The sequence below is a fragment of the Phocoena sinus genome, chromosome 16 (genome assembly GCF_008692025.1).
Source record: "Phocoena sinus isolate mPhoSin1 chromosome 16, mPhoSin1.pri, whole genome shotgun sequence".
Taxonomy (NCBI): domain Eukaryota; kingdom Metazoa; phylum Chordata; class Mammalia; order Artiodactyla; family Phocoenidae; genus Phocoena; species Phocoena sinus.
The window spans coordinates 28,777,003-28,803,727 of record NC_045778.1 but is presented as its reverse complement, the minus strand read 5'-3'; the positions used below and the strand labels follow the sequence as shown (position 1 = coordinate 28,803,727).

Here is a 26,725-nt window from a genome sequence, read left to right as displayed (position 1 = left end):
ATATATATATTGCAGTTAGGATAGGACCCTTCATAGTAGGAGCTTCTGACTCCTCAGGGAATGGTTTGAATAACTAATTTGTTTCCAGTTTGAGCTGTCCTGGTTGTTTGTCCTTTAAACAACCAGGGGAAGATGGAAGTTCCAGACTCCTTATGAGCCCAAGCCACCTGCAGGTTATAACAGTGTTAGGTTAACAGCAAGGCCACATCTTCTATTTCAGGGAGGATTGAATTGGCTTTTCCTAGACATTCATTTGTGAGGCTTCAGTTCCAGGAGATTTTATTCCTTGCACATTTCTCCATTTTTCTTTTGTTTTAAGGGAAGCTTCTCAGAAAGATAAAACAGTTGAAATGTTTCTTGTAAAGTCATTGGCATTCTAAGGATCTATCTTTACTGCTGTATTTGGGCCTTGACTTCCAATAGAATTGCCTAGGAGAGGCATCATTTTAGTAGGTAGAGTGGATAGCTACCCTTGGGTGATTTGGGGGATGCTGCAAAGACCTCTATACTCCAAAATATCTCTCCTTCTAACTTGCAGTTTACCTGAAATTCTACAATGATGAATTCCTTCTTAAAGGCTTTTAGGTTGCTTTTTAAAATCTAAGTATCTTTTCATATCATCTTGTACCTTAATTAAGCAGGTCTCGGTTATTGGCTCCTTAGTATGGGAAGCACTAAGCTCCAGGAAGGGAAAAGGAGAGGCTGAAAAAACAAGCAAAAGGATAGCTTAGTCCAGGACCAGCCTTAAGTGGGAGAGGTCATTATAACAGCAGCAGCATTACTCAACATAACTCGTTACTTCATATCTGCTCACCTGAGGAGATTCCTGTGGGTTAATTCTAGGAGTTTCCTTATCACATTAACCGTCCATATTTTTTGACAGTTGATTCTGTCTTGAGAGATGGTCTATGAATATTTGCACAGTAGATAGATGACACCTCTGCCTTAGCTGGTGCTCCTCTAAGAAAGGGAGGAGGATAGCTAATATTGATTGGCATTGCTAGTCTCTCTTGTACCTCTTATGTATCTTTTGGAATTAAACACATTACTACCCAGATAGCAGGGGCCAAAGAAATGCTTTTTAAAGAAATCATTTTGTATATATTTTTTGAGCCTCCTATCACCACAAATAGAATACTAGCCTGACACCTGGCTAAGGTAAAATGAAGCGGGCAAATAACCGATTATTTTGTTACTATAACTTGGTCTTGAAATAGTTTCAAGAAGTTGCAAAACAATACAGAGTTTCTGTGCGCCTTTCCTTCAGTGAGAGTACTGTATATTACACAGCTGTAGTATGTTGTTAAAACCAGAAAACTGACATAGGCACAATATTCTTAACTCACATACTGACCTTTTTTGTGTTTCTGCCAGTTTTTAGAAGCACTTTTTTTTTTCCTGTATAGTTTGAGGACCTTTTATCGCATGTTTTTATATTTTTAACCTCCCCAGTAAGAATACAGAACTCTTCCATCAGCACGAAGAAATTCCCTTGTGGGAAACTAAATTTTAAAAAAAGATCAATAAATTGAAAAACATACACCAACATTTTTATAAGGTCACATTAGTGAATTTTAAAATTAGTACTAATTAAATTAGTACTAATGGTACTGATTTTAAAATGACAGATCGAGGTTTGAAAGCCACTAAAAACTATTGTAATTCAATTGACTACTTGTGAATACAATACATGTGGGTTTTTTTTTAAAATCACTTTTTCAACTCTCCAAATAAAAGTATCTTCGAACCGTAGTCACTTCTATTGATCAAGATGGAAACTTGCTATCTACTGAAAAGGTTTTCTTACCGTGTCATGTTCACCTGAAACCACAGGTGGACGGGTACATATGGATGTACACACAGTTATCACTGCTTCTTGGCAGGAGCACAGGTTGGCCAGGAGCAGGTGAAGCAGACCTACTTACTGAGTTTCTGGGGAAGACATTTCAGAACATGGGCAGGAGCTCGTAGCTCTTGCGATTTTCCTGTTGGTTTCCATCCGATAAGTACCAGGAGGGTAACCTGGGCAAGGTGATGAGGCCCTAATGCTCTACTTCATATTGTGTAGAAGAGTTAGGGCTAACACCTTCTCTGCTCGTTTTCCAAAGAACTTGGTTAGCAATGCCACCAAACCCTCACACTCCACTGCCTCTTAAATGCCTGGCAAATCCTGTGTACACTGAGGCTGCTACGAGCATGACAAACTGTCTTTCCTTCACAGAGTCCTGCTTTTTATGGGTTTAGATATCCTCAGATCTCAGAGGGTTGCCTAAGAATATGAATTCTGGGAGGCGTAGCTTTCTTTTGGTTTGAGTCAAGACGGCAAGAGGGAAGATACCACTTTCGATAGTATGCTTTGACTTGAGAAAAGGGAAAACATACCAAGTATGTTCGATGCTCACTTAACTTTCAAGGAGAAGGGTCGTGGGTTCTCTGTACCCTCAGCTGATGAAGCAGAAACATTGAAGTTTTGTTTATATGCTGTTGTGACCATGTGATCATGCTTGTCTGGTGGATTTTCATTTGTTCCAAATCCATTCTCATTTGGAGTTTCCGTGAAGCTAGGACAAGCGTACAAATGCTGACATGGGGAAAATGAACCCTCTGCCCTCAGACTTGTGGAGAAGAAAACATGATAAACTAAACTCATAGTAGGAACACGGACTTATCACACTCTCTTGAAATGAGGCCACGCCTTCCCAGTTGGTCCTGACCATTTCCTTGAGTGTCCACTAAACAGCACAGTAAAAGTCGCTTTAGAGAATATCAGTCTGTTTCCCTAAAACTAGCAGAGTGCAAGTCACAGAAGAAGAAGCCCGGAGAAATTTGTTGAATGAATGTATGGACTGTTATCTTTTCGTTCAAAACTATAGAGTGTTTTTGAAAACATTCAACTTAAACTTTCAGGTTTTTAATCAATAAAAGGGAATAAATTGTGGTCAAGTGGAAAGAGCTGCATCTTGAGGTGTCAGAAAGGGGGTGCTGGGAGGAATCTACTGGTGTCCATCCACCTATTCCAGGGGTCCTGGCGGATGTCCAGCTCTCCCTGAGTACGTAAGCTTGAGAGCATGCCCTGCTCATTCACATGGGGCCTGAATCCCCTCTCATGGCTGTAATCACACGTGCAGGAAAAGTGAAGGCTGAGCTCCAGAACATTTTAAGAGGAATAGTATCTCTGGTCAGCACCAGGAGGGAGAAATCCACCATCCTTTGAGTTATGTTCAATGTGTCAGGGATCACAAGAGGCAAAGGGGGCTGAAAAAAGAAAACAGATGTTACGTAGAGTAGGCTGTTCCCAGGAAAGCAGTCCTCAGGTATGGCCTGTGGCCTTGGTATCAGAGGGGGGGTGTGATGGGCCCCTGCTGAATCAGTAGCATTTTTATTTCTTTAAAAAGAACTTTAAACTCCTATTACTATTTTTGCTGTTCAATCGATTTTGATGAAAACACTTCCTGGAAATCTCACCTGTAATTAAGTTTCCATGAAATGGTCAAGGTATACGGGGTGAGCTCACTTCTGACCTGCCATGCATGCTGAGATGATGAAAAGATGGCTCCCCTTGGGAGTGGGTTTAAATTCAGAGTCATGGGTGGCTTTCAGGGTCATAGTAGCATAGAGTTACCTACCCTTGCACCAGCCTGAGCTTTCATGACTGTTGGGATCCTTCAGTGCCATGTTATGCCTTGGGAGTCGCCGTGAGCTCTGTAACCAACGTGTTAAGGATGTTGGCGCTTAACTGTCTGTATTTATCTGACCAGCTCAGCTCTGCTTCTGTAACGAACCATAACCCAGGAAGTCATGGTGTGTATCTTCATGTAACTGATGCATTGCTTCTCCTGAATTTTCAAAACATCAATGTTAAAGAGCCTAACGAGGTTATCTGTTGACACAACATACATTATAACAAGACCTGCCTATGAAAGGATGGCCAGGGAAACCATCTGGTCAGAGTAACGACCAGTTCTATCCTCCCCTTCCCTCCTCCGCCTCTCCCCTCCTCATCCCCAAAGCTGCCTCTTCTCGTGCGTGATGCCAGTGCTCTGTACAGTGTTCTGTTTAGAGTGGTTTGAACATTTTTCTGCCCGTGTCCTTCATTGCTGAAGTAACTCCCCTCTCTCATGTCGACTCTTACCCAGGAGCCGCACTGCAGACTCTCTGATGTAGGTCTTTTCTGCATGGCAGCTAAGGCCAAGCTGTGATTTTCATTGCATGATGCAACGTCACCCTTTCGGTTGTCGCCTCCAGGTTAACCAGATCTTTCCCCTGCACTGCCCATGCATGTTGTGTTCTTCCCCCCCGGGTCCGGACCTGAATGTATTGAGTGCCGGGTGCATGCATGTGGCGAGCATTCTAATACAATGAAGTTCTGGGATTTAAGGTTCTCTTTGCATATCCTTGAGGGCCCCCGGTTTGCTGTGATATCACAAAGGCCTCTCAGTCCCTTGAAAAATCTAGCTTAGAACCTTGGGAAAGAGAGAAATGAAGCTTCTGTTTTTAGGGATGTGCTGAGCAAAGGCTAACAACGAGGAATTTAGAAGTGAGGGTCAGTTTTCCAAGTAACAACTTACCTACAGTCCTATATAGATGCCCAGCTCTGTGTGGGTGGGCCCAAAGTGACCAGAGTTACGGTACCTTATCACATCTTTCTGAACATTATTACCTTGTTTGCTTTTGCTTAGATCCAATAATTTAGATCTAATCTTTTGCTTAGATCTAAATGTATATACTTAAAAAAAAAATATCTCTTAAGCTGACCGTCCTGGGGAATACAATCATGGACCTTTCTCTTAAATTATTGTGTAAGCAGGAATGCCACTAATTCAGCTTTAAAAGACGTGAAATGGTAGTACTAAAAAGGTATATCATGTTCGTTGAAGCATGTTGGCATTGTATTTACATTATTAATTTATAATTGTGATCATTTTCTCTCTTTGAAATATATTTTTGCCTTAGGGCTTATGGCTTTCTTTAAAAATGTTCTTTTTTTTTTTTTTTTTAACGTGTTTTTGTCCCCTCATTTTTACTCTCCTTTATTCTCAGAATGAACTTTTATATAGCATACTTGTCAGGATCTGTTTTCTTACTGGAATTTTTTTGTTATTTCATATAAATAGAAATATTTTAGATGTACGTTGGCTGTAAATTGAGAAAGATGACAGGTGGGCATTAGCAAGCTCTGATAATCCTAGGGTATGAATGAGGGTTCCTAGAGATTCCTGGTGGTACTAGCTTGCTAGCGCCCATTAGATTAAAACCATGCACTAAGCAGTGATAATGACACAAAATTGAAGGCTTTGTATCCCGTCTTTATTTTTCCCTCATGAATTGTGATTTCTGCATATCTGGGGGATTTAGCAGATTGAAGCTCTTGCCACACCTTTTCCCCCTCTATTCTGTTAAACATGTCCTACTCGCCCTATAGAAATAGGCTTTACTTAGAATTTCATAACATGCCCTTTTGGTAGCCAGCATAAGTGTCCTTTGAATGGAAGCATTTCCCTTTCTGAAAGGAGCTTAGATGGAATTATTGTGCAGACCTGTGCAGAGCAGGTGATGCTGGCCAGCATGTTGAAATGCTCTCACTTGCCCAAGCTTTCATCTGGGAGTTTGCTAAATGAAACAACTGCTCCTTCATGGGAGGTTCTTCAGCAGAGACCCATTCCTCTTTCTCTGAAAAACGCAGTGCTTCTGGATAAAATGAAAGGATTTCTGAAACCCAACATAGAGTGAGGTAAGTGGATCCATTTATAGAGACAAAGGAGAAAACCATAAGGAATCAGATTTCTAGGGGCTTCCCGAATCCCTCCCAGAGATGGTTTTACAGTGATAGGGAAAACAACTCTGGAGAAAGTCAAAGATATGGCAATAGAATTAAAAAGAGGACCTGCAGAAGGAAGGAAGGAAAAAGAAACTTCACCCATTGAATATGTAATTCATGATATTCCTTTCTAAATTTGGATCCAAAAGTCAAGTGGACACCATTGATATGGTAGAAAGAGCTCTTCTTTTCTGAGGCATGAGCAGAACTATTTTGATAAATAAGTGATTTGCAATGTTAACTGGAAGCAAGCAGGAAAGAAAAAAATGAAGGAAAAGAAATGTCCCAAGAGATAAGAAGTTATTTTCATGAAGTAGTTAAGAAGGGTATTAAAAAAGTGTATACTTGAAGACATGCTTGCGAAATCATAGGATTTAACAAGTTGTTACCACTTTCCTTGCTAGTGATGATGATTTGTTTCTAAGGTAACTTGATAGTCCAGGGTGACATTGGTCTCCATGGCCCCGGTCGCTTTATGACATTCCTAAGGAGTGACGTCTGCTTTGTACTCAGCAGACTCAGGACTTCTAATCGGCAATATCTCAGACTCTCCTTTTTGGCCGTGAGGCTGCTGGGCTCTCAACAAAACTCCTAAATAGGAATACTTGCAAAACTTTCATGCCTCAGCTGTCGGCCAAAGACAGAGCTAAGACACAGCTATTTTAATTCCTTGTGTAATAAAGGTATAATTGTTTTCTATGCCAGATGTCAGAGAGACGTGTACCAGATCTTTCTCTGTGTCTTCTCAAAAACAACAAACGAAAAAAAAAAACCACAGGATGTCAGAAATAAAGCTATCATAATTATCCCTTTAGCATCACATATACATCCATGTGTAGCTTTTAACAAATGGCAGGGTCCTGGTGGTGAATATATATGTTATGTGACAGTGTTTTCTAGTCTTCAAAGTGAAATGACAGGTAAATGGGACAACTGCTCTTTACATAGATATTTTTTTCCCATTATTTTTTCCCGAAGGGTCTTGGGCCTCCTACAGTTGGTGCCTGGCAGGTCCTCAGTGTTGGCATTCTTTGTCACTGTAGCCCTTTGAATGAGACCACTGAGGGGACTGCTTGCCATTCTGCTTGGGTCCTGATGTGGCTGGGGGAATAGCAGGGTTGAAACTGTAGTAGGTCTCTTAGGCGGCGAATGGAATATTGTATTTCATCAAAGAGAACAGGAAGGGGAGCTGTCTCATGCATCCTTATTACACCCATCTGGTTAGACTGCCAGACTGGGACCCAGCACAGGCTTCCCCACTCTAAGTCCTGGCAGGTAGACCCACGGCAAGGAGGCATTGCCAAGGTCAGGCTGTCCAGGTGTACTGAGATTATGTTGGGGAGGAAGACAGGGATGGAAACATAGGGCATAAGCTAAATGGGAGACTAATGAGTGCCCAGGAAATGCCCAGAAGAGTCCAGGACAAACATCTGACGAAGAAGACTCAGAGAAGAATTTTGAAGTCTGCACCCAATAACAGCCCAAAGAGGTCCACGATGATTTGAAAACCTGTTATGCTGTAGAAATCCCAACCCACCTGCCCAACCTTGCCCTTGATGGGCCAGCCTTTGTCAACAGAGGGATCGTGCTTTTTCTGAGGAGCCTCTCTGCAATCAGGAGAGCTTCTTCTGTGGGGAGCTTTGAGGCTGAAGCACCTTGGGACTGTGCCCCAGGCTGTTCCTCAAGGTTGCTCTCTCTCCTTAAGAAACAAGCACACTAGGCAATTGCTCCTCAATGTCTAGAACCTGATGATTGGTTATAACTAGTTAGAGATGGTTGTTTATGGGCCTCTTAAGGCAGGTATGATGATATTTAACATCCAGAAAAAAAAGGCATTGGAGGCAGAGGCAGTGGTGGGATGAATGCTCAATTCTTCCTTCCTCAAGTCTAAGCTTTCATAGGCATGAAAGGAGTAGGGCTCTAGGGGTCAGAGGTACTGCCCCACCTCCCCCATGCCAGGCACTATGTCTGGGTTCCTTCTTCTCCATTCACACCTGGGACTTCTTTTTGCCCCCTTCTTCTCCCCATTTCTGATCACCTCAGTAGTAACACAGTACTAGTGGGGCCGTCCAGTTTTGTGGATGGCCCCAGAGTGAGGTTGGAGTTGGATAGAGAGTAGACATCTGTGCTGGAAGGCTATAGATATGCACACAAGTGTGTGTCCACCCATGGGTACCACCCCTCGCCTGTACATGGTTCACTGACCCTGCCCTTGAAGAACTCAGTCTGTTTTGTAATATTTGTGCATGAGTATCTACGCACCAAGGCTGTTTGAATTATCTACTCCGTCATGTCCTTCCACTAGAAAAACAAGAGTTCACTATAGAAGAACTGGCTCGAGTCAGTGGAGGTAGGGAAACCAGGGAGTAAGAATCAGTTGGCACAAGCCTCTTAGATAGCCTCATCCACCAGAGGGCAGAGGGCAGACAGCAGAAGCAAGAAGTACTACAATCCTGCAGTCTGTGGAACGAAAACCACATTCACAGAAAGATAGACAAAATGAAAAGGCAGAGGACTGTGTACCAGATGAAGGAACAAGATAAAACCCCAGGAAAACAACCAAATGAAGTGGAGATAGGCAACTTTCCAGAAAAAGAGTTCAGAAAAATGATAGTGAAGATGATCCAGGACCTTGGAAAAAGAATGGAAGCAAAGATTGAGAAGATGCAAGAAATGTTTAACAAAGACCTAGAAGAATTAAAGAACAAAGACCTAGAAGAATTAAAGAGCAAACAAACAGAGATGAACAATACAATAACTGAAATGAAAAATACACTAGAAGGAATCAATAGCAGAATAACTGAGACAGAAGAACAGATAAGTGACCTGGAAGACAGAATGGTGGAATTCACTGCCGTGGAACAGTATAAAGAAGAAAGAATGAAAAGGAAGACAGCCTGAGAGACCTCTGGGACAACATTAAACACACCAACATTGGCATTATACAGGTCCCAAAAGGAGAAGAGAGAAAGAAAGGACCCAAGAAAATATTTGAAGAGATTATAGTCGAAAACTTCCCTAACATGGGACAGGGAATAGCCACCCAAGTCCAGGAAGCGCAGAGAGTCCCAGGCAGAATAAACCCAAGGAGAAACAGGCTGAGACACATAGTAATCAAACTGACAAAAATTAAAGACAAAGAAAAATTATTGAAAGCAACAAGGGAAAAATGACAAATAATGTACAAGGGAACTCCCATAACAGCTGATTTCTCAGCAGGAACTCTCTACAACCCAGAAGGGAGTGGGACGATATATTTAAAGTGATGAAAGGGAAGAACTTACAACCAAGATTACTCTACCTGGCAAGCATCTCATTCAGATTCGATGGAGAAATCAAAAGCTTTACAGGCAAGCAAAAGCTAAGAGAATTTAGCACCACCAAACCAGCTCTACAACAAATGCTACAGGAACTTCTCTAAGTGGGAAACACAAGAGAAGAAAAGGATCTACAAAAACAAAACCAAGACAATTAAGAAAATGGTAATAGGAACGTTCATATCAATAATTACCTTAAATATGAATGGATTAAACGCTCCAACCAAAAGACACAGGCTTGCTGAATGGATACAAAAACAAGACCCATATATATGCTGTCAACAAGAGACCCACTTCAGACCTAGGGACACATACAGACTGAAAGTGAAGGGATGGAAAAAGATATTCCACGCAAATGGAAATCAAAAGAAAGCTGGAGGGCTTCCCTGGTGGTGCAGTGGTTGAAAGTCCGCCTGCCGATGCAGGGGACATGGGTTTGTGCCCCGGTCTGGGAAGATCCCACATGCCATGGAGCGGCTAGGCCTGTGAGCCATGGCCGCTGAGCCTGCGCGTCCGGAGCCTGTGCTCCGCAACGGGAGAGGCCACAACAGTGAGAGGCCTGCATACTGAAAAAAAAAAAAGAAAGGTGGAGTAGCAATACTTATATCAGACAAAATAGACTTTAAAATAAAGAATGTTACAAGAGACAAAGAAGGACACTACATAATGATCAAGGGATCAATCCAAGAAGAAGATGTAACAATTATGAATATATATGCACCCAACATAGGAGCACCACAGTATATAAGGCAAATGATAAGAGCTATAAAAGAGGAAATCGACAGTAACACAGTACTAGTGGGGGACTTTAACACCTCACTTACACCGATGGACAGATCATTCAGACAGAAAATTAATAAGGAAACATAAGCTTTAAATGACACAATAGACCAGACAGATTTAATTGATATGTATAGGACATTCCATCCGAAAACAGCAGGTTACACGTTCTTCTCAAGTGCACATGGCACATTCTCCAGGATAGAACACATCTTGGGTCACAAATCAAGCCTTGGTAAATGTAAGAAAATTGAAATCATATCAAGCATCTTTTCCAACCACAGTGTTATGAGATTAGAAATCAGTTACAGGGAAAAAAACATAAAAAACACAAACACCTGGAGGCTAAACAATATGTTACTAAATAACCAAGAGATCACTGAGGAAATCAAAGCGGAGATCAAAAAATACCTAGAGACAAATGACAAGGAAAACATGATGATCCAAAACCTATGGGATGCAGCAAAAGCAGTTCTAAGAGGGAGGTTTATAGCAATACAATCCTACCTCAAGAAATAAGAAAAATCTCAAATAAACAATCTAACCTTACACCTAAAGGAACTAGAGAAAGAAGAACAAACAAAACCCAAAGTTAGTAGAAGGAAAGAAATCATAAAGATCAGACCAGAAATAAATGAAATAGAAACAAAGAAAACAATAGCAAAGATCAATAAAACTAAAACCTGCTTCTGTGAGAAGATAAACAAAATTGGTAAAACTTTAGCCAGACTCATCAAGAAAAAGAGGGAGAGGACTCAAATCAATAAAATTAGAAATGAAAAAGGAGAAGTTACAGTGGACACTGCGGAAATACAAAGCATCCTAATAGACTACTACAAGCAACTCTATGCCAATAAAATGGACAACCTGGAAGAAATGGACAAATTCTTAGACAGGTATACCCTTCCAAGACTGAACCAGGAAGAAATAGAAAATATGAACAGACCAATCACAAGTAATGAAATTGAAACTGTGATTAAAAATCTTCCAACAAACAGAAGTCCAGGATCAGATGGCTTCACTGGTGAATTCTGTCAAACATTTAGAGAAGATCTAACACCCACCCTTCTCAAACTCTCCCCAAAAATTGCAGAGGAAAGAACACTCCCAAACGCATTCTGCAAGGCCACCATCACCCTGATATCAAAACCAGACAAAGATACTGCATAAAAAGAAACTTACAGACCAATATCATTGATGAATATAGATGCAGAAATCCTCTACAAAATACTAGCAAACAGAATCCAACAACACATTAAAAGTATCATACACCATGATCAAGTGGGATTTATCCCAGGGATGCAGGAATTCTTCAGTATATGCAAATCAATCAATGTGATACACCATATTAGCAAATTGAAGAATAAAATCCATATGATCATCTTAATAGATGCAGAAAAAGCTCTGAGAAAATTCAGCACCCATTTATTATAAAAACTCTCCAGAAAGTGGGCATAGAGGGAAACTTCCTCAACATAATAAAGGCCATATGTGACAGACCCACAGCAAACATCATTCGCAATGGTGAAAAACTGAAAGCATTTCCTCTAAGATCAGGAACAAGACAAGGTTGTCCACTTTCGCCACTATTATTCAACATAGTTTTGGAAGTTCTAGCCACGGCAGTCAGAGAAGAAAAAAGGAATCCAAATCAGAAAAGAAGTAAAGCTGTCACTGTTTGCAGATGACATGATACTATACATAGAGAATCCTAAAGATGCCACCAGAAAACTACTCGAGCTAATCAGTGAATTTGGTAAAGTTGCAGGATACAAAATTAATGCACAGAAATCTCTTGCATTCCTATACACTAACAACAAAAGATCAGAAAGGGAAATTAAGGAAACAATCTCCTTCACCATTGCAACAAAATGAGTAAAATACCTAGGAATAAACCTACCTAAGGAGGTAAAAAGACCTGTACTCAGAAAAGTATAAGACGCTAATGAAAAAAATCAAAGATGACACAAACAGGTGGAGAGATATACCATGTTCCTGGATTGGAGGAATCAATATTGTGAAAATGACTATGCTACCTAAAGCCATCTACAGAGTCAGGTGCAATCCATATCAAATTACCAATGGCATTTTTCACAGAACTAGAAGAAAAAATTTTTAAATTTGTATGGAGACACAGAAGAGCCCAAATAGCCAAAGTAATCTGGAGGGCAAAAACTGGAGCTGGAGGAATCAGACTCCCTGACTTCAGACTATACTACAGAGCTACAGTAATCAAGAGAATATGGTACTGGCACAAAAACAGAAATAGAGATCAATGGAACAGGATAGAAAGCCCAGAGATAAACCCACACACCTATGGTCAACTAATCTATGACAAAGGAGGCCAGGGTATACAATGGAGAAAAGACAGTCTCTTCAATAATTGGTGCTGGGAAAACTGGAGAGCTACATGTAAAAGAATGGAATTAGAACACTCCCTAACACCATATACAAAAATAAACTCAAAATGGATTAAAAACCTAAATGTAAGACCAGACACTATAAAACTCTTAGAGGAAAACATAGGAAGAACATAAATCACAGCAAGATCTTTTTTGACCCACCTCCTAGAGTAATGGAAATAAAAACAAAAACAAATGGGACCTAATGAAACTTAAAAGCTTTTGCACAGCAAAGAAAGCTATAAACAAGACAAAAAGACAGCCCTCAGAATGGGAGAAAATATTTATGAATGAATCAATGGACAAACGATTAATCTCCAAAATATGTAAACAGCTCATGCAGCTCAATATTAAAAAAACAAATAACCCAATCCAAAAATGGGCAGAAGACTTAAATAGACATTTCTCCAAAGAAGACATACAGATGGCCAAGAGGCACATGAAAAGCTGCTCAGCTTCACTAATTATTAGAGAAATGCAAATCAAAACTACAATGAGGTATCACCTCACAACAGTTAGAATGGGCATCATCAGAAAATCTACAAATAACAAATGCTGGAGAGGGTGTGGAGAAAAGGGTACCGGCTTGCACTGCTGGTGGGAATATAAATTGATACAGCCACTATGGAGAACAGTATGGAGGTTCCTTAAAAGACTAAAAATAGAATTACCATATGACCCAGCAATCCCATTCCTGGGCATATACCCAAAGGAAACCATATTTTAAAAAGACACATGCACCCCAGTGTTCATTGCAGCACTATTTGCAATAGCCAGTCATGGAAGCAACCTAAATGCCCATCGACTGATGAATGGATAAAGAAGTTGTGGTACATAAATACAATGGAATATTACTCAGCCATAAAAAGGAACAGAATTGGGTCATTTGCAGAGACTTGGTTGGACCTAGAGACTGTCATACAGAGTGAAGTTAGAGAAAAACAAATATCGTATATTAACGCATGTATGTGGAATCTAGAAGGAAAAAAAAGGAACCGGTTGGTCAGGACTCCTCAGACAGTTTGGTGAAAACTGAACCAGCACTCATTTGGCAAGACTCTGTTTTATGTAGTAGCTTAACTGATTTATTCCATAAAAGTTTCTGGCAAATATTAACAGTAACTCCACTCTGGTAACAACTGTGATTGAAACAATTGTAGTTTGTAGGTAAGCTGGAGAAAACAAGCATTAGTGGGTAAGTTGTCTTGGACATCATTCCAGGAGTCCAACAGTGAAGAAATACATAATCTATGGCCGTAGAATTGGAAGAGATATTTAGAAGACCTATGACTGGTTCATCCCCCTGCCTCTCCTATATCCATGCTGAGCCAACCAGGCAAATGAAAACTCTTTCCTCTGCTCAAGACCTGGAAAAAGGAGAATACACAGTGTTGTGTGGCCCCTCATTAAAATGGCTCATGGCTTTCTCTGCCGGGAGATCTTGGTTAATTATTTAGTATTTATGAGACTTGTATGGCTGCCTTCGTGGAAATATCATTTTCCAGGTGTTGCTTTTTTTAATATTACCCAAAATTAATGCTGTAATATAGAGAATCACACCAGATGTCAGCTCACTGCAAATCCTGTTGGGCATTTGAATTATATCGCAATACCTGATAAGGAGGCAGTAAAGCAGATACAAAAAAATAGAATGTGAAATAACTGATTCTGTCAGTTTTTGTTCATTTGGTTGATTGCCTTTTGGGGCATTTTTCTACAAACAATTCTTATTATCATTATTGTTATTACCTTGGTTTTTAAGGTAACTATCACTCGTTCAGTAATTAGTCTTCACTCATTATCCGATTTCATTCTCACAACAGCCTTTGAGGTTTGATCCTTATCTCCAGTTTCCAGATGAGAAAACCAAGGCTTGGAGAGGTCAGATTATGTGCCCACAGTTGTACAGCTAGTAAGTGATAGAGCTGGGATCTCTTCCACTGAACTCCAAAACTACCTAAAACTGCTAACCACTCGAGGTCAACTCACATTTTGCTGTTGACTTACACACTTGGGTGCATTAGTGAATGAAAAGGTTCGGGATGAAGGTGAGGAGGAGAACCTAAGCTCAGATAGGTATATTGACATTTTTTGAGAAAATTTAGAAGAGCTCCACAAAAAGTGACAGAGATTTCATGAAAACAGATGGTCTCTGTGTTTCATTGAGAAATCCAGTGTGTAAGGAACTGACATCTTTTGTTCTCTCCAACAGTGATCTGTGTCACTTTCTTTGTCTCCTAGAAGAATGCTTAATTATTAGGACTCATCATTCAGGTAGATACCCTGAGCCATAGAACTGCTTTGAAGTCTACTGCTGTCATTGTTCCACGGTTCTCCACATCATTCAAAGCTCAGGAAGACAGCACATAGGATTCCAAAGAGTAGTGAGGGTTTATATACTACCTCTCCATTTGTTCCAGTTCATTTCGACATGACCCTAATGAGGTATATGCTTGTGGCTGTTGGATTACATCTCATCAACTAAGCAGAGGCATAATTAGAAGTCTGCCGCTGTCAGAAAGATTAATAGGCCGATTGATACAAACCCATAACTGAAGATTTCCCAGCAAAGCCATTTCACCAGCTGGCTGGAGATCATGATACAGCAGTACTGCAAGTAACAAAAAGTGTTTTCTATTCACATTAGAACCACTGCAAGGTCTAAGAAAAGTGTTTTATGATAAAACAAAGGGCCCATTCTGATGTTATTATCGTTAGTATTGATTAATGATTGAACAAAAAGTTACCCATCAGCAATAACAGCATCTTAGAAGGTAGCGACTTCAAGATGTTCTATGATAAAATCACAATGATGGGGAACAGAAGAGGCCAGCTTCTGTTTGGTAAAACTAATAAAAACTACACAACTTACTGAATACATGCCCCACCCAGTATAAACGCCAAAGCACCAAAATTGGAAAGATTAGCTCTTAAGTACACAGCTCTGTCAAGGGAATTAAAATGTAGGCACTGGGAAAAGCCACCAGATAGAAAACTTTCAACTTGGATCCATTCAAGACCTGGGCAGTCCTGAGGTGCTGTCCAGTTTAGAAGACAATGTTCTACGTAAAGATCCTTGCTTTCTCAATGACTAATTAGTATCACACCATTCACACAAAATCCACGATTGTTAATTAGCTTGCAAGATATTTTTGCGATACCTAAAATTATATGAATAATAAAATTGATTTCTAATTTGGAGTACATTGTAAAGACTTGCCTCCCTTTTAAAATGTCTTGCTCTCAAATATTCTGATTAGCTAGGTACCTTTATTTCTATTTTGTGAGCAGGAAACCCAAAGCACTTTGCTTATCCGATATATCCTAATGTTATCAGGAAAATCTCAAATCACTTAGATTTACTACCTCTCCTTTGCAGGTAGGTTTCTTAATATCCATGATTATATAATGTCATTTTTCTATATTTTGATTGAATGGAATGGGATGCAAAGCTTATTTATTGTCTAATCTATGATTAGAAGTGTTAAAAGTATCTAAATATTATCATCCATTACTATATATATATATATATATATTTTTTTTTTTTTTTGGCGGTACGCGGGCCTCTCACTGTTGTGGCCTCTCCCGTTGCGGAGCACAGGCTCCAGATGCGCAGGCTCAGCGGCCATGGCTCACGGGCCCAGCCGCTCCGCGGCATGTGGGATCTTCCCGGACCGGGGCACGAACCCGTGTCCCCTGCATCGGCAGGCGGACTCTCAACCACTGCGCCACCGGGGAAGCCCTCCATTACCATATTCATTCTTTTTCTTCTAGAATTAAGAGAGGCTGAGGCATCCATCTTTAGGCAGCTGGATAACTAGGAGTTATTTCTTTATAAGCAGAAGAACTTAGCCTCAGCAGACAGGGTCAAGCTGCATGACACCACTACCATTCAGGGTCCCAGGAAGGACTTTTGGGGATTAGTAATGTCCCACATGACAGTCTTTACAGAGGAGGGTTAGGTACAGGTTAGAGAGTTCAGCTTCCTCTGAGTTTTCCCAGACCATTCGATAAACACATACATGTTTTTCTAGGGCAGTTTTCCCTCTTCCCACAGTCAGTCATACCCCATTGTCAACCCCTGTTGCTTTTATGTAAGCTCCATGGCAGGCCCTGTGGATAGCAGATACCATGTCTTATGCTTCCTTTTCCTCTCCAAGGATATGGCAAATTATCTGGAAAAGTAAGGTGGTATGGCAGAAAGGATACTGGGTCTGTGTCCCAACTCTACTGCTTAGCTACATGATCTTGGGTAGGTTTCTGAGCCTCTGCTTCTCTGTCTGTAAAATGGGGATTAGAACAAAATGTCTGCTACTATATATTTTGCAAAGTTGTGAGGACCAAATGCAATAGTATGTGTAAACTCTATACAATCGCCAGGTATTATTATATTGAATTGAATGAGGATCAACATTCCGAGACAGTTAAGAATTCCTTGCTCATAGTGCTATAAGAATTCAGAGATGGGAGAGTTCAGTGAGGGCAGGAATAATTGGCCGTGCCATGCCTTTTGGTTGGCCTTGAAAGGTGCCTGAGGTTTGAACACAAAGAGGGAGGAGCATTTGAAGAGGCCACAGCAGAAGCGTAGAGTTAAAATTAGCAATATGCGGGGTGTCACATGCATGAAATTATGAAGTTACCAGCTTGTGGCAGCAAAGGGCTTTGACGTGGAGCACGGTTGAAAATGGGAGATACAGGGTGAGGCTAAGGTTTTAGAGGTTTTTCTCAGCCAGACTTGGAATTGATGCATGAGGCAGGAGAGAGCCATGATGGTGGATGAATGACACCTTTTAATTAAATTAATCCGGCAACATTGCAGAGGCGAGACTAGGAGAAGAGTCTGGAATCATGAAGCTTATTGTATTGATTCACGTCTGTAGCGTGTGAGCCTGAACTCTGGTGGTCCATAATCCTGGTGGGAATTGAGAAGGCTCCATCCAATTTAAAAAGGGACTCACCACAAGAGTGAGGAGAATTTAAATGTTGGAAATTATTTCACAAAGTGCTATTTTCCTCAGCTAGTCCCTTCCCTCTCATGTGGTTATTTATTAAATTATCTCGGATATTTGCTGCTGCTGCTGTTCCTAAAATGCTTAACACTTCTTTCTCCCTCATAAGTGACGGTCTCCATAACCTCTCCCAATCCAGCCCTCATCATTTTTCCTTTCAATCTTAAACTGAAAATGTGCTCCTCAGGCACTCTCTGGTTGTTAATTGGAATGTCATTGGTGAAGCTTGCATGGCGGCATTGTAATTACTTCCCTGTATTGTCTTAATTCCGCACCACCCCCATCGCCCTGTTCACGCCTGAAAATGATAGTCTCTATTCAGCCCCTTGATCTCAGCACTTAGTTAAGCCGTAGGCAGGTGGTTGTCTGGGGATGGGCTCCAACGCTTAATCCTCTTTGTTCAGGTCTGAATAGGAGTCACCTTGAGCAGCAACACCTGTAAGGAGTGTGTAGTTGCAGGAAAGTTCTTCAACAGCGGTGGTTCTCAAAGTGGGGTCCCCGGCTCAGCAGCAGCATCTGGGAAATGCAGATCCTCAGGACCCCATACCAAGCCAACTGTATCAGGAGCTCTGGGGGTGGGGTCCACCAGTGTTTTTTAACAAGCCCTCCAGGTGCATGCTAAAGTTTGAGAAACACTGTTCTGGAGAAATATTTTCAAAGGGTTGGAAAGCCAGCCCTCAGAGGGTTAGGAAAACAGACTTCAGAAAATACCAGGGAGGTTTTAGAGGCTGAGAAAGAGAGGCAGTTACTTCCTTCTTGGAGATGATACGGGCATCACAACTGCTAGAAGTGAGATTTTTGTCCTTAGCCCCCAGCCCCTTAAAAGAAAACCTGGGTAGTCATTGCTTGCCTCATGCTGTGGAAAGATAAGTTCTGAAGTCAGTCTTCAAGAAGGACTGCTGGATCTCCCTGCTCAGAGGTCTTCGTGGGATACTGTGTCATTAAATAGGTGAAAAAAGAGATATATTTCCCACTTGGGTGAGTCTCATTTTCCTCTGTAGAGACATCTAAATAGTTAGATTATGCTTACTTGATGGTCAAGAGGAAACAAGGGTTCGTATTCCAACCTGTTCTATGCTGGAAGTTTATGCCATCAGGAGCAGCTTTTTATTGAGGTTCTTTTGAAGGTGCCCCAATCATAGAGTCCTGATCAAAATGCTAAATTTGCCTAAGGTTTTAGTATCACACTTGATCCATGGACTATGGGAGCCTGGTAATGAACAGTCCATCAGCTTACCAAGTATCTTATCTTCTCTAATTAGTAAGTCATTAGTTAACCAAGAGCAATTTAGGGAAAGTCAGTTCTACTACCAGGTCTAGTGTTTTTATCTCAGTTCTTAAAACTCTTATTTATTTATTTTTTTTCTGTTGGCAACATATGTCCATAAAAAGCCTGTTCTGATGTGGGCATGCCTCATTGGAATGGCGATCCACATTGAAGTGTGTAATTCAGAGTCAGTTTCCTTTGTAGAAAAAAATAGTGATTTCTAGCTCTTAAAATTTCTAGACAAGGAACTCTTCTATTTTACACAAGAAGGAAGAGTTTGTATTTCCTTCTCCGTCCTACAATGAGCATTAATCATTAAGATAAAATCTCTTTGGGAGGAAAATAAATCCTGGCTGATATGGCCAATCCTTTTGTTGTTGAATTCTGTATTTTCTTTTTATAAGATCAATGAACTTCTCCCTGGGTTGTTTCCATTTGGGGAATGAAATGATGGGGCTTTAGAATCTCTGCTCTGTGGTCTTTGATTGTGTGAGTCCATGGACTAAAGGCACTCAGAGGATTTATCTTAGAGGGGATCCTGATAAACCGTTCTGATGCCACTTGAGAAAACTAGGCAGGACATTTCTCCTTGGGCTCTTACGGCAAGCAGGAAAGAGCTGAGAGAGATAGAAACCAGACTCCCTGATCACTCTGGTCCTACTGGGTTCCTGGGGGCTGGCCCTCTTCTGTTGCAGAGTTTCCTGCTTCTCTCCCCCTTCTTCATCTTAGTGAAGTGGCTCACGTTACTGGTGAGCTTCAGCCAGAGGGAAAGCCTCCAGCGCACCAGGAGCATAATTTACTTCCTTTATTGTTTCAGCTCAAAGTCTGAGACTCAAGAAATGATATAAAAGGATGATTAAATCAGTTCTCTAAAGTTTTGAATAAAAGACTAGAGGAAAGGTCTATTTTGGTTTCAACATTGTTCTCTGTAAGTCAGGAGTGCTGTTGAGGTATATTTTTCAACAGAGTGTCCTTTAGCATCAAGCCCTCTCATTGCTACCTTTAGGGATGGGCAATATAGGAGGGAACAGCAGAAATGACAAGGAAGTCAAGAAACAGTGCAAATAAGTTGCTACAGCCTAATTCCTTATACTCTTTCAAACATCTACTTCCATTTGTGTCGAACCGAAATATCCTCAATGGCATTGAGCTAACATCTCTTCCCCCACTGTTCCATTCTCTTCCACAGCCTAGCAAATACTCTCCCTGCTTGATGTATTTCAAGGTTACTGCAAAATTAACTACAGAAGCAGTGGAATTAATAGGAGCTAGGGAACTCATAGGGCCCTCAAATATACCACCAGTAACTATTGTGAGAGCAATAGTAAGGTTATTGTGTGGCCTTGGTGAAGTGATACTGGGTTTTCCATAATAGACTTGAGAACCAAGACTTTCCGTCCCCTGAATTGTGTACACATCAGTCTTGATGAAAACGAATTTATAATGCACAGCTAAGTCACTGCTGGCACAAGGGAAGACATGAGTGCAACACAGTATTTACCAAAAGAGCCCTCCCCATCCTCAATCTTTCTCTCTCTCTCTCTCTCACACTCACTCACTCACTCACTCTCTCACACACATACACACACACACACACACACACACACACACACACACACAAACACTGTTTACTCTTCACTACTTCTGTAGCACGTCATACCAGTGGCTCACATAGCACAGAGCTGCATTGTCTCTTCATCCCTTGGGATCTGTAGTGGACTTCTGGTCAACCTAGTTCACGTACTTCTTTTCCTTGCAGCTAGAGTAGCTAAGAACTCTGACACATGTGGACCTTGTGGGTCTTGTTCTTGAAACAAAACAAAATGCCATCGTGGCTTGGGAATTGTAGAAGTGTCACTTGTTAACCCCAGGCCTGAATTCTCCTTTTTTCATTGAATCAATACCTGAGTAGGAGGCCAGGCAAAGAGCAGGGTGGGCTGTCGTGTTCAGTCTCTTTTGCTCCTGCCTCCTTTCAGCATTGGATTAAGCAAACTCCATGCTGTCTCTCCTCCCACTTTCCCTTAGTGAAAACCTAGCAGTTGCCATTTCCTTTATGCAAGAACTGTTTTTCAGTGTTTGTTTTTTGTTCAGTCCGCTTAGTTTGTAAATGCAAATGTAGATTCCTCTTCATGCTTGTCTGGACGGTTTTCCACGTATTTGTGATTTGGGAGATGACAAAGGGCATGTTTGACTTGCAATACAGTCGAAGAATGGATAAATCCGGTGCATGTAACATGATCGGAAAATCCCACAGACGGACTCACCCTGCCTTTAAGTGGGCCCTGCATTCTCATAGTGCACAGATTCCTGCCTGTTGAACAACCAAGCACTGCCGTTACAGAAGTACAGCTATACTAACTGGTATCGTGTACAGCAATTTCCGAAGTGGTGATACTCGGAAATCCTCCATCCTGCACTTCTCACGCTAGCCCTCTCCTGGCCCGGAGGTCCATGTTGCTTCCCATCTGGGGAAAGTATTTTACTTCTCTCCATCCTCCCTTCTGTCCCTCACCTCACCTTCTTGATGTTCCTGGCCTGAGTAGAACCATGTGCTTACTGATAACAGTATACTGTGACTTTTCATTCACAGCTTTGAAAGGCTTATGAGGCTTTCCTGCTTCCCACCCAGCCCAAACCTTGGGACTTTTCACACTCGATCCTCTGATCGGTTTGATGCAGGAAAGCACATGGAAGCCATGTACCAGTTTGTATAGTCGTACACTTTTGAACTGCCTACTCTTGAACAAAGTAGAGTGTGCTGGGGATTCGCACTGGCTGCTTGACACACGCAAAGGCAATTAACCTGCATGCCAAAAAAAAAAAAAAAAATTAACCCTTAGAGTACTGCTTCAATATATTGGTTTAATGGTCTTGAATTTTACCATTTGGGCAACGCTTCTTTCCCCAGATCAGAGTGCTGCATTTAAGTCCACATTTAGTCCAGCCAGAACATCAAGGAGGATCCTCTCCTCCACAGCTTTCCTGAGATGCTCCTGGGTCCTTTCTTATTAATCAACTGATGGCTTTTAAAAGGTCTAAAACACAGCCATTGTGTTTAATTGAAAATGGGCTTCATTTCTAATGTGCCGGAGAGTAGGAGGGACTGCTTTTAGCTTACGTTTGTGTCCTCTAAAAGAAGTCAGTTCTTTAAGGGTTAATATGAAATTGAGGAATTTGGTGGTTTCTTCTGCTTGTCCTTCCTCCAAGGTCTCTGCATGATCCTCTTTAGATTCTTAGCTCAACTGTTGAATGTTGATGAGAATAATATATGTATAAAATGATGAAAACAAATAAAAGAACAAAAGACCCCTTGGCACTGCTTGCTTGATGATCACAGGGGGTAGAAAGACCAAATGTTTTATTTTATGAACGTTCATTTTGTCCTCTCCCCCAAGCACCACCACTGCACAGCAATGTGGAAGACTTGACGATGCCTTTCATTTACCTCTTGCTTTTTCTTCTTCCTGTCTAATAGCCCAATAGAATCCTGCCAGAATTTCTACAAAGATTTCACATTACAGATCGACATGGCTTTCAACGTGTTCTTCCTTCTCTACTTTGGCTTGCGGGTAAGTTTGAACAACGCTGCTCAGTAGCACGATGAGGCATGCAAGTCTTATACCCAGGGACCATTCCGCGTCAGCCATCCACTCCCGCAGGCAAGATAAAGCCCAGTGTTTCCAGGGGAGACGATAGATCCGCATTCTGATTTTCTGTGAGAGAGCCCTTTCCTTAGCTCAGCATTCCTGAAGTACCTGTTAATTTTGTTCCGAGCAGGAGAAATAGGCATTGAAATAACTATTACACCTCTACTGGTCTACTGCTTTTCATCTCTCTAGTCACGCATGAATGCATGGTTACCTTAAATAGGAGGGAAGAAAACCTTCTCCTCTTAAAATTATGCTTATCAGTGCTCACTTAGCTGAATCCTGAGAGGACAGTGAGTTGTGAGGGTTGAATCAAGGGGCTAGATTGGCAGAATTTGCGGCTTGGGGGATTTATACTAGACCCTGTTGATGAAGGGAGCTGTACAGAATGCAGATTACAGAGATGGTGTGTGTGAATGAATGCATACATATATGCTTTATTTATAGTTATATTTGTATTAGAGACTTGAAGAAAGGTGAGATAATTCAAACTTCCCTATGATGCCGTTGAAAACCACAGAAAAACATACTACCTGATCTTTCTCCAAGGCTAACATAGCTTACAGTCAGTCTCTAGAAAAGACTAGAGAGTGTATGCAAATTCGAAGACAAAAATAGCATGTGATTGGTGTAGATATAAGAAGAATATAAACTCTCCCTCCAGGCCTCCGTGAAAAAGCAAAATGTACCCTTTGGCAAAAGAGTATAGTTTGAATGCCGGCACCATGCTTCTCATTGTTTTTTTTCTCTCTCTTCTTTTTTCTTTCCCCCAGTTTATTGCAGCCAATGATAAGCTGTGGTTCTGGCTGGAAGTGAACTCTGTAGTAGATTTCTTCACGGTCCCCCCCGTGTTTGTGTCTGTGTACTTAAACAGAAGTTGGCTTGGTAAGTCAATCTCTCTTCCTTCCTTCTTACTGGTTTCTGAGCCCTGGCTGAAATATAGAATCTGGTGCATGTGGGGTGCATCAGAGGACTGGGAATCCACAGAAGGAAAGTTTTGTGGATTCATATGAACAACTCCTGGAGTTTTAGAGGTTGACGGTGAGAGTTCTCTTGGAAGCAAGCAGTAGCCCAGAAGGACGTGTAAGTGAGTGCTTCAGAGAATGTTTTATCATTGTGGAAGCCCAGCGGCCATCACTATCACAGCCAGGACCTCTTCATTCATGGTTCTGTCACTTTTCATTCCATTGGGAGTCAGGACTGGATGAAGAAGCCCATGGGCACAAGGCCAGCTTTCTGAGTAGCTGATTCAGGTGCCCCAGAAGGCCTGCCTGCCAGAGTTAGCTTCTGTCTCCTTCTTAGTTCTGTGATGAGTGGGTGCTGCATGGTTTCTTTACAGTTGTGAGTTCCCTTATGGGGTGGGAGATGAGGTAAGTGTCTAGGGTCACCCTCACCTTGAGGGAGATCAAGCTCCTTTCCTGTGTTAAAGGAAGAGCTTTTGCTGGAGCTGTGTTCACACCTCACTTCCTGTGTCTGCTTGGCAGGTCACTTCCTGTGTCAGGATTAGGACAATTTGGTGGGAAAAGTAAGTAGCTCAGAGGATGGTCATGACAGCCAAAGGCTTAGAGAGACAGCTTCGGGGTTCTCTTTGCCACGCTGAATAATCTCAGAGTGTTTCTGCTGTCACGGGTCTACAGGGGAAGAGGGGAGACTGAAACAGGACTCGGAGGACTAGTTGTGGGATCCTTCTGTCTTTATTTTCAGAAATTTTTGGTCTTAACCTATTTTTTTCCAAAGTAATGTGTATATATATATATATGTATACATGTATGTGTGTGTGTATATATATATATATATATATATACACGTATAAAATAATATCAACATTCAAAGATGCATAATGAAAATACTAAGTGTCTCTTCCGCCCGCATCCATCACTGCCCTCTCCCTGGGATGCTCAGCGTTATAGACTTTCACATCTTTCCTTCATGCTGGTTTCACCACAAACAAACACGGATGTGCACACATAATAGTGTTTTAGAGGTGGTGGTCTTTGTACAGAATCCTTGTCTCAGTCACATTGCACTGCAGTTTGGCTTTCTTACTAACTGATAAATGACAGCCATCCCTTCAGCTCTGTAATGATTCATTCTATGACAATTGCACAAAATCCCATACGTTGCTGTAGTGCGTTTATTCAGCCATGATCCAAATGATGCACCACGTGATGGTTTCCTTTTCTGCTGTAAACAATGGCTTAGTCAACACTCATCCACGTATCTGTACAATTGTATCTCTAGATAGAATTCCTGGAAGAGGACTTGCTGGATCAAAGAGAATGTATATTTTCGTTTGTGAAGATATTAATGGAGAACCTTTCAAAAATGTTGCATCAAGATATGCTTCTGCTAGCAGTATGTTTTGATGTCCTTGCTAGCACTGTGAATTTATTATATACCTAGTAGCAAGTATTTTAAAAATAAGTATCTTTTTTATACAATGTATGCAGTAATCACATACATACACGCATGTGTGTATCTCTGTGTGTGTATCTTATTTGGATTCTCTTTTCTACTAGGTTTCTCATTAGCATTGTATTCAGTTGCTCAATGGAAATGTTTTCCTTCCTGATCTGAGGGGTACTTGCTTAGATGGGGTTTTCTTGCCAGCACGATGAGACCATTAGAGCTGCAGACCGATCTGAGAAACATCCTGAGTGTTTGTTTGTTCATTTGCTCTGGTGCCTGGGGTCCCAGCCGTTTCAGCTGAGCTCTTAACCAGCCTTGTGACCTGAGGAACTCACTCTTCTTCCCTCAGCCTGTTGTTTTTCATCTGTGAAACAGAGGTTGGGTTAGACAATCGCTAAGGTTCTTTCATTTCAGAAAATCTCTAAGCCTCTTGCATCATTCATGGGAAATTTGAGAAAATTTGGAATCTTGGTTGTTGCAGAGGACTGGGAACTTAGTGAATTAAATCACCAACGTACCTGGGTCAAGATTATGTATGGACTGCTAACCGGGGCTCTTTGTAAACCATCCCGTTGTGAAGAGTTCACACAAATACACCCCCAAACAAACAGACAAGGAACGAAGGAAGGGAGAGAGTGGGAGGGAGGAGAGAGAGAAAGAGAGAGAAGGGTGGAGGGGGGAAAGGAAGAAGGAAGGAGGAAGAAAAGGAACCTGCCTTCTCTTCCTGGCTGTGTTCTAATGCCTCTGCGCGCTTGAACAAACACTCACTTTTCTGGACCCTCAGTTTTCCCATCAGAAAAATGGGAGGTTTAGACTAAATTACCTTCCAGCCCTCATACTTCCCGAATCTGAACTTTATGTCAGGGTTCCTTGTGGTCCTAGAAGATGGAGAGGACCCCTACTCTGCAGCTGGTAGGGCTCGCCCCAGGTCAGGGTGCGGAGCCAGGTCTCCTTGCTGTGAGTGAAACACTCCCTGGAGTCTTAGTGTTGGGAGGACTTGGATGTTGTAAAAAACAACCCAGGCCTTTTTGTGGATGATGTCATCCTGATTTTTGGAGGTGTGTTCTGATCTAGTGAAAAATCAATCTGAGAGAACAGAAAAATGGAAGAGAGAGAAGAGAGGGGAGGGGAGGGATAAATTAGGAGTTTGGAATTAGCAGATACAAACTACTGTACATAAAATAGATAAACAACAAGGACCTACTGTATGGTACAGGGAACTATATTCAATATCCTGTAATAAACCATAATGGAAAAGAATATATATGTATATATATACATGTATATATATATATAAAACTGAATCACTTTGCTGTACACCACAAACTAACACAACATTATAAATCAACTATAGTTCAGTTAAAAAAAAAAAAAAAGAGGGCTTCCCTGGTGGCGCAGTGGTTGAGAGTCCACCTGCCGATGCAGCGGACACGGGTCCGTGCCCCGGTCTGGGAAGATCCCACATGCTGCGGAGCGGCTGGGCCCTGTGCGCCATGGCCGCTGAGCCTGCACGTCCGGAGCCTGTGCTCTGCAACGGGAGAGGCCACAACAGTGAGAGGCCCGTGTACCGCAAAAAAAAAAAAAAAAAAGAGAGAGGGAGAAAAGAGTAATGAGAGACACTTTGCTTCAGTTGTGGTTGCTCTTCAAAAAAAATATGCTCTAGAATGTGCTTTAGTTTGTTCGTGAATTGAACAACGTTTATAAAGCAGCTACTATGTGCCAGGCACTTTTCCAGATGATTAGGAAACAACAGTGAATAAAATAGGCAGCACTCCACCCTCTGACATTGCAGTGGGGAAAGAACAGGAAACAACAAGCCTAATAAGTAAGTAAACTACATAGTATGTTAGGAAGCATAAGTGCTATTGAAGTTGGAAACAAAGACCAGCAACCTTTGGGGTATGAAATAATAATAACAACAACTAAGAACCTTTCTCCTCTTGCAGGAGAAAACACGTTTAATGGAATACTTTTGGTTCTTTGGTAACTAAGCCCCTTGGGTAAAATCCAAAACTGGCCTGCCTGTTATGGAAGAGAATTCAGTATAATGATTCAAGGAGGTTCCTGCATCTGATT

The 26,725-nt window shown here is 41.5% G+C and overlaps 1 protein-coding gene across 1 annotated transcript in view; it reads left to right on the top strand.

Moving 5' to 3' along the window:
- KCNMA1 (potassium calcium-activated channel subfamily M alpha 1) overlaps positions 1 to 26,725 on the top strand; it is a 753,854-nt gene that overhangs the window by 422,119 nt on the left and 305,010 nt on the right. The window contains 2 exon segments of the mRNA XM_032608356.1: positions 22,069 to 22,162; positions 23,014 to 23,125. Coding sequence (XP_032464247.1) covers positions 22,069 to 22,162; positions 23,014 to 23,125 — 206 coding nt within the window.